Here is a 13535-nt window from a genome sequence, read left to right as displayed (position 1 = left end):
AAAGATAATGAGATCCTCGAACATTAGTCACTGGTTTCTTTACCTGTGTCTTTACCCGAGGGGTGCTTTTTTTTCTTCCTTTTTTTTTTTTTTTACCCCTGTGTGTTCTCACTAAATTGGGCTCCTTTGGAATAAATGAATGTGATGAGGTTTTTCCCTCCCTTTTCTTTCCAGGTTACATAAGCAGCATTGGGACTCAAAGGCATCATTACTGTCAGACAGGTCATTTTGCTGCCAGCACTGTCAGACGGGTCATTGTGCTGCCAGCACTGTAACAGAGTATGACGTCAACCCAGCATTCCCCTAGAGTCTTTATATAGCACAGCACCCTATCTGCTGCTATATGTAAACACCAGTTCCCTGCAAAAATGTGTTATGTTGTCGCTGCAAGGCAATGTGAAGCGATGCAAAGAGGAGGAATGGAAGGCAATGCAGCCCCCTTTTTTTAAGGTCTAATCCCTCTTAGTAGGGGAGCGATAAGCGTGTTTTGACTTAGCCCTAAATTTCCTGTTGTTTATGCATCTTTTGCCAAACCACGTGGATCCCGGTAGAGTCGGATAATCTTAGTGATGCCAGTTTGGCAGAGCTTCAAATATACCGCTGCCTCCTGGCTCAGGTCAAGTCACAACAGCGGGGTAGAAAAACAAAATGCCTTTGCGTCTGTTTGCCTTCATTTCTTCCTTCCTCTATTCATCTTTGTGTAAGCACTTATTCATAGATAGGAATCTGTCAGAGCTGGTGGCTTTGTTGACATGCGCCTCTCATTCCTCTCTGGTGCTCATGAGCTCTGTGCTTGCAGGGGGAGATGGAGATTGGTGCAATCACAGCTCAGGATGAAGCCTATTTACCCAGAGAGAGAAAAAAAACACCCCCACGTTAAACCAACGGCATCCCGAGCAGCCAGTTCCTCACTGGTGTGAGAGGAAAAGCCTCTTAATCTTGCTGCAATTTCCCATCGGGTTCTTTTTCTGGGTTTCACAGTTAAGGAGGGTGTGTTTGTGGCATGGCATTCTCACAGATTATCAGTTAGGTTGTGAAACTCCTCTCTTTTCCTTACAGTTTTAGCTTAATGTAGCACAACAGAGACTTCTCTTCATACAGTACATTGCATCTGATAATGTAAAAAATGTTTGTAACACATATCCATGGTAGCCCTGGGGGTCAAAACACAACATTTCAGGAAATATTACATGTCTGAAAACATAACAACATTTCCCAAAACACTACAACATTTCACAAAACAAAATATTTCACTAAACACTGCAATATTTCAGAAAACCAAATATTTCCCAAAACACATCTTACAAAACCAAACATTATTTCCAAAAAAACATATTTTCCCAACAAAACATTTCCCAAAACACTACATCTTACATAACAAAACACCATTTCCCAAAACACATCATTTTAGAAAAAAACATATCACAAAAAACAAACACATTTAGAAAATAGCAAAAAAAGTGCTAAAAGTGCTACAAAATAGCACAGCATTTCACAAAAAACATTTCGCAAAACGCTACATTTCAGAAAACAATGTTTCTGAACAATGTTTCTGATCAGACCCCAATGTTGTTGTGTTTTGGGAAATGTTGAAGTGTTTTCTGAAATGTTGTAGTGTTTTGACCCTAGGGGCCAGTGTATACACACCAATTCCACTCCAAATAATGTAGATCGACTGTGCATCTTTGAGTTATTTGTCTTGCACAGTTTGACATATAAAGTATCTAGTCACACTGTAATGATTCTCTTTGTTTGGGATTTTGCAGCTTTGTGTAACTGGTTTGTATCCAAAATGTTCCTGTTTTGGCTCGGTCATCATACACTACACTTAACAAGTTAATGGAAACTTGCTGAGAAAGTTGTGTTCTTAAGTTTGATAGGAATAATATAGGCATTTTTAGCTCCATTAACAGTGAAGAGAAACAGAAGCTGCTGAAAACTGTAGCTGAAGTAGCAGTGCAGCTCTCAGGGTTACGTTACCTGAGTCGTGATTCCGTGAGTCGGGTAATGTTGTGTTCACGGTTAGGATGCGCATTATACTACGCTGACCACAAGTCAGCTATTAGCAGCCTTACAACTTCCTAATGGGGCCCAAAGGCTGAAATGAACTTCAGTGTTAAAAATATCTGTGACATTAAAAATGAAGGGCAAAAATGTCATCCTGTACTGCATTTTTCACATTCTTGTCATGCAGTGGACACACTCTTGCGTGAAGGCAACGGCTGTCCCTCGTGGCCCCACACAGGTGATCCATGAGAGCCTGAGACCAGGACATTGTTACCAGAGTACTGAGCCTGAGGCAGTGGGAAATGTTGGCACCACGCAGCCTGTAAGCACAAGAAAATGCTGACCCTACACTACATACGTATACTGCAGCAAGAAAAAATAAAACAAGCTTTATTGGACAAAAAGTCCACAGTGGAGAGCTGAAGGTGGAATATTTGGGGACGGTGAGGAGAAAAGCAAATACAGTCCTCTTCTGATAGACCTGACATCAGGTTGCAATAGTGAGTCTGGGATCTTTGTCACATGTCAGTGTCAGTTCACTTCACTGAGAACTGTAACTGTTAGCACTGGCCTGATAAGACAGTCAGCTTATACTCTTACAACTCCAGTAGTTACAGTTCAGGATTGGCTGTCTTTTACAAGAGCAGGTAATGCTGCTTCTGCATAGTTTGTCTTGACAATGCAACAACCAAGCATCCTCATTTCAGATGTGTAATTTAATGCACAATTTCGTTTCGTATATAGTTTCAAGGATTGTGCAAGAATTTTTACTTTCTTATTTTAGCATGCATTTTTACTTATATTCTGTTGTTATCACAATTTTAGCAAAGTAAGCAATATTTGGGCAGATTTACATTGTTTCCTAGTCTGATTACATTTCAGACTTTTTAAATCTAAAGGACTTTATTGAATGATCAAAGTTATATTGCAGTTTCCTCTGAGTTTAGACAGCAGAATAATGAAGAGTATTTTAAATATCTGATTCGGTCTTAATGGAATCTTAAAATTACTTGGGCTTGGACTGGTCTCGAACTTGACTCAAAGTAGTCTTGACTACAGCCTAAGGAGTTATATTCAGGTCTGAAAAGTCAAGCCAATGCAGAAGTGCCTTAAACCTGTATTCTTTCTGCCCGACCTGCATGGCCGGCAGGGGGGCAGCTCCACTGTTTGCAAAAAGATGTCCGATTGTGTACAAGTCACCCTTCAGGCCCTCAGTAAACATTTTCTTAATGAGTTTGTCTCGATCGCTACTTTGCTACAAAGACTTCTTCAAAACAACATGATGTTTATTTTGTAAATTATGGTGCCATTTAGAGTAAAATAGACGATAAAGGCGTGGCTAACTTGTGATTGACAAGTTGCTGCTGTCCTCAGGTTCTCAGGCAGCAGTGTTAATGTCGTTCAGGAAAACTATGATGAAAAATGTTTGTCAATGACTACTTTTCAATGACAAAGTGACCATATGAAGGCTCTGCTTTCAATGAAGAGATGAAACGGGAATCAAATGTTAGTGGTGGCAAATCAGGCATTCAGAATGAGAGGGGAGGAGAACTGAATGGTAAATTATTTTTTTGAAATGTATTTAAAAAAAGGTTTAAAACTAGGAAGCCTGCAACAGCTGTGCTTGCAATTATTGTCTTATGCAGTATGGTGAATAGTCAGTGCCTGGATGCTTCGTCAGCCTGCAAAACACTTGCACTGGATATGGTTAGCACGACTTGTGCGCTGTAATTTGGCAGTAAATAAGCAGCTGTTTGTGTCTGACTGGATGGTGGAGCTGTTGAATAGATTTGTGGAGTTTGTTGTTTGCAGCAGCGGCTGTGAGCAGCTAACTCTGCTTGTTAGCCGCTGCCTGCAGGAGAGTGAGCAGCTGTTGGGCAAAATCCAGTTTTAGACTAAAACGTTTTAAGTTGTCATTGACTAAAGAAAGACTACTAAATGTGAAGTACTAAGAATACAACTGAGTAACGTGACTAAAACTAACAATTATTTTTATCTAAGAACTAAGATTACATCAAAGATGGCTTTCAGTCAGATCCAAATATGGTCACCTTTGGCTCCAAAAAAACAAGATGAGGATGGTCAAAATGCCAAACTCAATTACTGAAAAAGGTAGTCCATAAACCAATAGGTGACATCATAGTGGCTATGCCCACTTTGTTTTTAAAGTCTCTGCTTACAGCCCTGCATATGACTCTTGTGATACAAGGTATACATCCATAATAAATTGGGGATTAGGTTTCCCCATAGCAATGCTGTTTTGAATCTAACTGACATGCAGTCAGGAAATAAGTCACTTTAATGAGTTTAGCCTGCATTGTCTCATTTTGCTTTGAAATTGACTGACTCCAGGTTGCAATGCATCCTTCACTGGAAAGTCCTGCCTGTGTACTCCATAAATAAATTGGTATTTTTATTGAACTCTGCTGTCATGCTACAAAAAGGCCCAAATAAACTGCACACAAGTGCACATGAACATGTACTGTATATTGCCTGCTGTTTACACAAACACATATTGTTTACCCATCTCCATACCCGTCTCTGTTTGTGAGAAGTACACTGTAACACACAGAGTCTGTTTCTTCCTTCTCATTTGGTCTCTGACACACGTGTTCACATACGCACACGCGTGCACACACACACACACGTTGTGTTTTGATGCCGTTTGGCCTTGTAGCTCAGTGAAACGGAGCTAGAAGAGGGGCTTCTGCTCTGCTGATGAGACAGTAATTAGTACCAACTCCTAAGGGAGTGGAGATAAACTTCACACAGCTTGACACTCTTTCTCTCTGTCTGTCTCTCTCCCGTCCTCCACAGCCATTAACAGTAGTTCTCACTCATTCTCCAACCTCATTATGTGCCATCCAAACAAACAGGCAGCTTCCTCAAAATAGTCATTAGCACAATCTGGCATATCCATCCAACTTCATCTACCTTCCTTCAGCTTTGTGAAAACTTCCACTACATACAGTCCTCTAAGGAAAACATAGAACGTAAAGTAGAAAAATCCATAAAAATAAAAAGAAATTCAGTCTAATAAGGGATTTTTTTTAAGTTTTGCTGAATGTATTTGTAGAAAACTGGTCAGTGAGTGCGTTTCTTTTAGACTAAATACACTTTGGGGAACACTTCTGTGAAGCAGAACATAATTTCTTCTGGTGTTTATTCACAGCACAGTACTCTGTTTGCCTCCTCCTCCGGACTGTTTGGGTTTGTTCGATCTGGAAAGAACACACACAGTGATGGACAGCATTTCCATGGAGATTATGCATTTTCATTAGCCTGTTAGACACTATGTCATGTGTGCTGCTTTGGTCTATCAGGGGATGGGCGCTTGGGTGAAATGGCCAGAAAGATTCTGTTCGCTTCAGCAGTTTTGCTGGAATGATTGAAAGTGTGTGCGAAGGAGCAGAGTGCTGGGAATCTTGTATTGCTGTTTCAGGACTTTTTGAGACCACAGATAGATAGTTTTTCAGGAGCTATTTATCCCTTCTTACTCCAAGTTTATATTGGAGCGCCCAAGTACAATATTGTTTTTTTTTTCTTTCTACTGTGATGTTTATTCTTCTTGTATGTCACTGAGAACATATGTAAGTGGATAGACCTGCTGCTGACTTTTTGGGGATTACCTGTTCAGATTAGCCCAGTGAACTAATTTATAAACTGTCCAAACCCAAACCCGGGATCTCGTCATCCTTTTAATAGGCTTTGAGGAGTTGTCGTAGGCAGATTTGATTTGACCTAGCTCAGCCAGCCTTTGATACTTTACATAAGCAGTCTAGTTCTGGAGCCTTTTCTTGTGAAAGAGAGTGAGTGTATTTACATGGACATGAATAACCCGGCAGTGTTTGGGTTTTTGGAATATCTCTCTTGTGTTTGAGCATGTAAACATTATATCCCATTTTCAGAAACCTAGATATATTGGCTGAAGTTCTTTGAAAGAAAGAGGGAAATGTTGCATGTATCCACTGTATTCCAGTTATTTAGCACCAGTGAGTACCTGTGCAGGTGTGGCTTCAGACAAGTGACGTTACAGAAATCCAAATAATTGCAGCAGTGAAAGTGTGTCACCTCTGGGGCTATGGAGAAACAGAGATTTGTCTTTTGGTAGTGAAAGAGGCTGTGTATCCTTATCCACTTCACCCTTGTCCTACATGGTGGTGTAGTGACAGGGACATGCTGACAGCAGTCAAAGTTGATCATAGTGTTAGAAGAGTAGCATAGCTCCTTTGTGGAAGAGCTAAGTGCATTGTTTGTGGGTTTGAGAGAGAGAGAGCCTGTGGTTGGCACTCAGTGCAAATAGGTATTGACGATCGGAGCAGAGAAGAAATAAGCAGTTAAGTTGTCAATTGGTAGTACATGTACAGGGTAAAGGTTAATATGGTTCCAATGTCGTTCTCATCTCCCTTTGTTTTTTTTAAACAACACAGCACCTGTTTAAATAGGTTGCCGTTATCAGATTACTAGTATTTATCATATGAGGGAATATGAGTAATCCAACTTGTCTGTTCTCATGTAAACACAACATCCCAAATATGATTATCTGCAATAAGCCTAATAAACGTGTTATGCGTGTTCATGTAAACGCATTCAATGTAAAAGGAATATCTGTCATTCGAGACTGTGGCTGACAGTTTCATGAAAAAAAGAATGAAAACTATGGTTTAGAGAAATAATTACAGAATGTTAATAGAGTTAATGGCTACAACAGAAAAAATGCTGACCATAAGTAGCATTAAAAACTGTATTTTGATTGCCTAAATTCATTATACCTTTAAGATGCTTATAAAGACGAAATTCCACCAGTTCTATTGTTGCTGAAGTAAATTCAGTTCTAGTTGAAGTATGGGTAATGTAGGCACCAAGTTTTGACAAAGAGTGCTGGTACTCCAATGTTAAATCAGTCCTAAATCCAAAAACAACTTTAGGAACCATAATTTCATAGACATAATCTGAACTGAGGACACAGGGCTGCAGTAGATCTCCAATGTAGACAGATACTTGAACATGCAGAGCTCTAAAAATGATCAAAAGAATCTTGGGGACCTGGTTAAAAGCTTTGCAGCACAATCCTTAGAAACTTTTAACAGATCCAAGGACATTGTACCTTAACAGGTGAAAATAAAGTTACTTTAGTCTAGATAAGATGAAATGAAAGCATGAATAATGATGTGCATCATTACCACCACCAAATACATTTGCTCCAGCATTTGTTCTGCAGGTTATTACTCACTGAAGTTTTGTCTCCAGCAGGATCTCTCTGAACTCTGGACTCCTGCTGTCCCCCTCAAATATCCCACTGCTTTTTCCTTTTTTTCTGGAAAGAAAGCTCCACACTGAGCTAGCAGAGCGATGCTAATAAATTCACCCTTAACAAGAGTGTGATTAGCCTATTGATTCTTTCTCCCAACTTCCTTGCCACTGCAAAAATTGTCTTGCACGATTACGTTTCTGTAACACAGCACATTGACATCAACAACCTCACATGCAAATATGCTTTGATTGGCCTGCCCTTGAACAGTGAAGGTCACGCTACATTCCTTCACTCTGCTGCTTAGTCACAATGACATATGGCACATATAACAGCTTTTTACCTTACAGACATAATAACAAGTTCTGCTCCTGTGGTTTTGCTTGTGCCCCTGCAGACTGAAGAAGAAGTCTCAGTCGGTGGATATTGCCAGTCAAGGTTTCTCCCCGACTCTGGTGCCAGCCTCGCCCCATAACAAGGCTGCACCACCTGTTGCCAAGACAACGACCGTCCTCGCCGTGCAGGAAAACAACACAACCAACTCTCAGCGCCGCAGCCCCCGGTGTGGCGAGCTAAAGAGAGGCTACACCATAGGTAAGTGACACAACTAAGTGTTCAGTCTGTCTGTTTGTAAGGCAACTGAGGATGTGAAATTTACCAGATCATATGATATGCATACATTTCTCCCCAGCATCAGTTTCCCACTTGGTTGTGGGATTCAAACCAGCAGTTAGGTCTGGGCAAGTGTGAAATCTTTCAAATTTGATATTAGGCCAAACACCAGACTTAGCTGGTTTACCAGATTTGACCAGGTGTCCTGCCTGACTCAGCAGCTGCTCCTCAGTAGAACATAATGGCATCGGGTCCCAACAGAAAACGAGCGTCTGACTGTCGTGTACCATTGCATAACATCAATTCTCTGTCCACTCACACTCCAATAAATATGCACTTCTTTTACGTCATGTAAACAAACCACGTAGATATCAGCATATTGGAGGCATATTTACTTAAAAGATGAGTGGAGTACTTGCTATCAACCGGAAATCTACCTAACTTTGCCAGCAGCTTCTCTGAACTAATTAAATTTTTACCTGGAAATACATTATTACTTGAATAGAACTTTTGAATCATCACAGTATCAGCCTCTCTTGCATTCTCAGTGTATTTCCTAGAACATTTAGTTAGATTTTGGTGTGACATTATGACATTATCCAGCAGTTACATTACATTATCAATTGCTCCTGTGAAAGAGCTTGTTATTATTCTGTGTAAGTGGGTGTGGGGATATTTAAAGTTCACTGTTGACATGAACTTGTTAACCAGACAAACTTCGTAGTGTCACAGCTGCAGCCGGCTCTCCCCGTTTCTCAACCTCTAATTCATTTCCTGCCTACAAATTATAATTACGTGACTGTGATGAGATTTATTCCTGTGATGAATCCTATTTTGGGTGGGGGAGTGGGTGGTGGGGCGCAGGGGGGGCAACTGTCTGCTGCCGGTCTATTTCTGTGTAGGAAGTTTAGGTTGCTACTGTGAGAGTAAGTGCACTTCAGGGAGCTGACTTTTCACAGATGGTGAAATGAGTTTGAGCTAAACTGATTCCAAAGTCATGAATGCAATGCGTCTCTTTTTGCTTCATTGATGTGATTCTGTTAGCGAGCAGCTCAGGTCAAGGTTAGAAAGAGGGAGCATGTAGGAGAGAGTACACTAGCAGGACTCTGCTCAACCTCTGAAAGTAATCTACAACATCTGTGACTGATTCCTTATACATTTGTGGCGACATCTTTGGCGCTTGTTTCTGTGCTGCGACTTGTCGTTCTTATTCCCGACTGTAATTTCTTGAAATAATGTGTGCAGACTCACTATTGCTGTTGCTGCTGCTGGACTTTGGTGTTGTGTGCTAGATTTGTTTTAATTTCAAGACTGCAAATACAAAGAGTTTGATCAACTTTTTAAAGTTGGAAATAGCGTTGTGTCAGCCACCGTTAGCTAGTAGAAAAACTGATACATTGATGACATTTCCGAAGAAAAAAAAATGTCAGTGTGATAATTATTCACAAGATGATTTGGATCTTAGAATTTCATGCAATGTTGCAGCAAGAGAAAACAGCACATCGGGTCTGAAAACTTAATTACATGCACAATATCATGTCAGTGATAAGTTGGAAATAGCAGACAAATATATATGACATATTTTATGTACAAATAATTTTTTTTTCTAGATCTGGAATTCAAGGTAAAATCAGGATTAATGAGGTTAATTGTTTTACATCCTATCTTAAACTGGGTATACACAGTACGATCTTAGAAATGCTGTTATTTACAGGGTTCGTACGGTTGTGAAAACAACGGAAAAGTGACAGAATTTGCAAATAACAATTTCCAGGCTTGGAAAATTCAATATACCCTAAAAGTTTTGAAAAAGTCAAAGAAAGCTGTTTCACAAACCTGAATAATAAAACGTGATGTGTTAAGGGACTGTCGGAAATTTGAAAAGACTATGATAATTTCTGTTTTTACACTTTCTGGCTATGATAAATGGTGTAATTTTGGTGATTTTTAAAAATCGCCCAAAAAATTTTAAGAAAACAAAGATGGCTAAATCACTGGTAAAATTAATACAAAATATATGAAACCTATAAAAAATAAAAGAAAATAAATAAGCGTCAGTTCCTCCCAGGCGCCTTCCCTTTGACATGCCTCCCCCTTTTTGCACCATCCCCTCCCCACTCATGAATACCGAACAGGCTCTAAGTTATATTCAAATTTGTACTTCCATTCTTGTTCTAGTATTGATGGTCATTTGAGAGAATGTATAGTCTTTAAAGTTTGCCTCAGAGGCCTGGAAAAGTCCTGGAAATGCATTTGTTATTAACATGTTTAAACCCTGGATTTAAATCTAACTCCTACTGTATGAGTAAATCCTCTTCAAGGAAGAGCCAAAGCTCTTGATTTGTGTACTCAGCCTGTACATGTAAAAAGAAATCTAAAGGCCCGTCAGACCCTGCGGACAGGTCTGGCCATTGACAGTTGTAAATAAAGATATTTTTGAAAGCTCCAAGGCAGGTAGAAGTTTCTATACTAGCAGAGGTCTTGAACGGTATGAGCCTGGTTCCCTATAATACGTTTTTGCCAATGTTTCTTCTGTTAATATCGGCCATCAGAGGAGGAGGAAACGTTAAAGGCGCACGTTTACTGTTCCAGCAGCTCAACCAAAATTCATCCTAAAGTCCAATGGAAGGTTGGGAGTAGTTGATCGGGCTATGACCCTGTGCACTGCAGGGTAAGCCGTACCAAAGCTAAAATTCTCTCAGACTCTAAAATGAGTTATGCATCTAAAAATCAGGTCCAAAACAGGCTCAAATTGTACAGTGTTTTACCAACTTCACTGCGACCATGCAAACTGGATGATGAGAAATGTAAAAACATAGAAAAACAGAGGGAGAGTCAACAATGGCAGGAAATATGAGAGGGTGAGAAAAAGAAATGAACAAAGCACATAAAAGAAGCAAAGAAAGAAAAAAGAAATCAGGAAAAAATATATATAAGTTCAAAGTCAAAGTGCCCCTCATGATGAATACCATGGACAACAAAGTGAATGTTGACATTTAAATACCTCCTTGTCTGGCACTTATTATCACCTGAAGGAGGAGAGAACACTGACTGCTCAAGAGGTCGCTCACTCAATGTGTGGACATGATTTTCATGTCAGTTTGCTGTTACCCTGTCTAAAGGCTTCAGGTTATTTTGGTTCATTTTCTAAAGATGATACATTGTGGCCTTTTACATTCGTGTTCAGTTAATTGGTACTAACTAGGTGCATTAACTCCTCATTCATCTGATGTCATCCTGCATCATTAGTGCACTGAACTGAACTGAACTGAACTGAACTAAACTAAACTAAACTTCTGGTGAGAAAAAAAGGCTAATCTGGTTTTCCACACCGAAATTTGATTTGTAGCTTTCACACCAACATAAATGAACCTGAGGGCTAATGTAGCAGAATTAGAACCTAATAAGTTGGCTGTGAACGGACTTTGAATAACACAAACAACTTGACTCAGAAATCCAACTTGACATCAAACATGAGCTGAATACAGAAAAACTGCTCATAGCTTCAGCACACTTTTGTATCTTCAACCAAAGCAAAAGAGTGGCATCCAGATGGATAGTTGTTACCTGAAGCATCTCAGGTGAGTTTTGCTGATCCATCAGCTTATTTTCCATTTAACGCTCTTGCTCCCCCTCTTAATGGAGTTCTTAGTCAATTTTAATTTCACTGCATGTCTGCATCAGTTATGTAAATCAGTGCAGCAGCTTAAAACTTTGCAGCAGTGTCTGGGATCATGTCACATGGGGTCAAAGGTCCCCGTTTGCGTCACTAACGGGTAAGAAAGTTGAGAGCAGGTAAAGGGGTGTCGTATCACATGCTGGTGTCACACTCTGCCAAGCTCCCTACAGTCATCACATATCGACTCTGCACCCCGGGCCAGGCATTGACAAGAGAACGGATTGATCTGCGGTCGTCCGCATCAGTTCAGTGGGCGATAATCGATGAGGGAAATTGTGGGATAAAAGCTTGGCAGGACAGGTGGAGTGACTGTTGATATTTCAGCCCGCTCTCATCATCCATTATCCATTCAGTGGCAACTGTGGGCTCTCTTTAAAAGGGTCGGAAGTCACAGTCACTCGGCCATTAAATGAAATGTGACTGTGACTTATTGTGCTTTTTACGGCTTTTAACTACAAAGTAACAAATTGTACAAGCCTCTAAAGCATGAGTCAGAGCAGTTAATCATTTGCTGTGGCTAGTGTTGGCCTAGATAAACCACATTTAAGTCATGGCCTGAGTTTTTTTTTTTACCAAATGACGGGAGAAATATTGCATCTGTGAGTCATTTGCACCGCCGTATCACATAATGAGACATTGATTAGTGACTCCAGTCCCTATCTAGATGGGATCCAGTAAGCGGAGCTGTGTGACATTTTTATATAGTCTAACCCAGGCCAGGCTGCTCCTACAGAGCTGATCATGCTAATTTATTCTAATGGGATAGTAATAATGTGGCAGGCAGCTTGCTGTGCTGTCTGCCAGACTTCAGACAGACCTGTCATTAGACGCACACAGCGCATTCACCACCGACATTTTAATAACCCAACTAAAGAGCCTCCTACCAAGGCGACACCAACCCACCTCTGAGGAGGAGCGGTGATCGATACAGTGTACTTGCATTAAATGTGCCACTCTTGTACTGCCACTGCAGCTTCCTTTAACTCAGAATGAAGAGGAACAGTGTCTAAACATGCTCTGATGAGTAAAGTTAGTCATCATTCAGGCTGATGTCAGCAAAGCAAAGATGAGAGCAAAAAAGACTGAGGAGAGTGGAGAGATGGGCAGTGTCAGAGCAGGTCAGTGAAGTCAGTAGCCCCTCCTACACTGCCTGTTCAAGAAAAAAATATTGGGTCGTTATGCTGCCTCACCGCTCTGTATTTAAGGTACAATCGTGGAATAGAGGGTAGTAGTAAAAGCGCCGAAACTATGTCTGTATGAAAAGGACAGCTGGGTGGTGGATACCTCCAACAAACCACGGACCTTCACCCAAGAGCACTGTGTTTGTTTCCTGTTATGAATGAAGAGACAAACCATAATGCTTTTTCTAAACCTATGCACCCATGCCTTTGTTTCCTACTCATGCGCTTTTGTTGACACCGGGCATTGGTTGCCATGTGCTTTTGTTGCCTAGACATAACCATGTCCAATGTTGACTACCAGGCATTGGCTGCTGCGTCCCAGAATGTCATCTGCAGACTCAGGAGGCCACCTAGATATATATATGTATACCCGAAAGTCCATGTTGGCTGGACAGGTGTGACGTTTTAAAGACGTGTTATGCGTGCAGCTTACTAGCTGGAGATTTTAAAAGCAGGGTAGCAGCAGTTTGTGGCTAACTCAAAGTTAGTAAAGAACAGCGGCTGTAAATGTCCGCATATTGTTATAATAATGAGATTAGGGAGCTCCTTTCCCTCTGAGCCAAGGAGGAGATCAGCCAGAATGTAACAGAGATGGTAAATGATTGTTGTAGTCATGTTATGCCATTGTTATTGTTTAGAAAGGGCTGCCGACGTGTATATTACATGTCATACCAGAGTTTAATACTGTTGTTGTGTTAAACATCATGCCTGTCACACCTCTTTTTATTCAGCGATGCTGGCATGCTGTCTAAAATCACATATTGGAGTGTGTTTTGGTCTGTGAATAAATGCAGGCAGCATAAAG

At 40.6% G+C, this 13535-nt stretch overlaps 1 protein-coding gene across 3 annotated transcripts in view; it reads left to right on the top strand.

The window, feature by feature from the left end:
* Window positions 1–13535, top strand: part of oxr1a (oxidation resistance 1a) — a 208020-nt gene that overhangs the window by 76417 nt on the left and 118068 nt on the right. For all 3 annotated transcript variants that reach the window (XM_042489230.1, XM_042489232.1, XM_042489229.1), the window contains exon 3: window positions 7656–7852. In XM_042489230.1, coding sequence (XP_042345164.1) covers window positions 7656–7852 — 197 coding nt within the window. The remainder of the gene's footprint in view (window positions 1–7655; window positions 7853–13535) is intronic.

Source organism: Plectropomus leopardus, chromosome 7 (assembly GCF_008729295.1).
Source record: "Plectropomus leopardus isolate mb chromosome 7, YSFRI_Pleo_2.0, whole genome shotgun sequence".
Taxonomy (NCBI): Eukaryota; Metazoa; Chordata; class Actinopteri; order Perciformes; family Serranidae; genus Plectropomus; species Plectropomus leopardus.
Note: the sequence above shows the minus strand (reverse complement) of the source record. Positions and strands in the feature narration are given on the sequence as shown.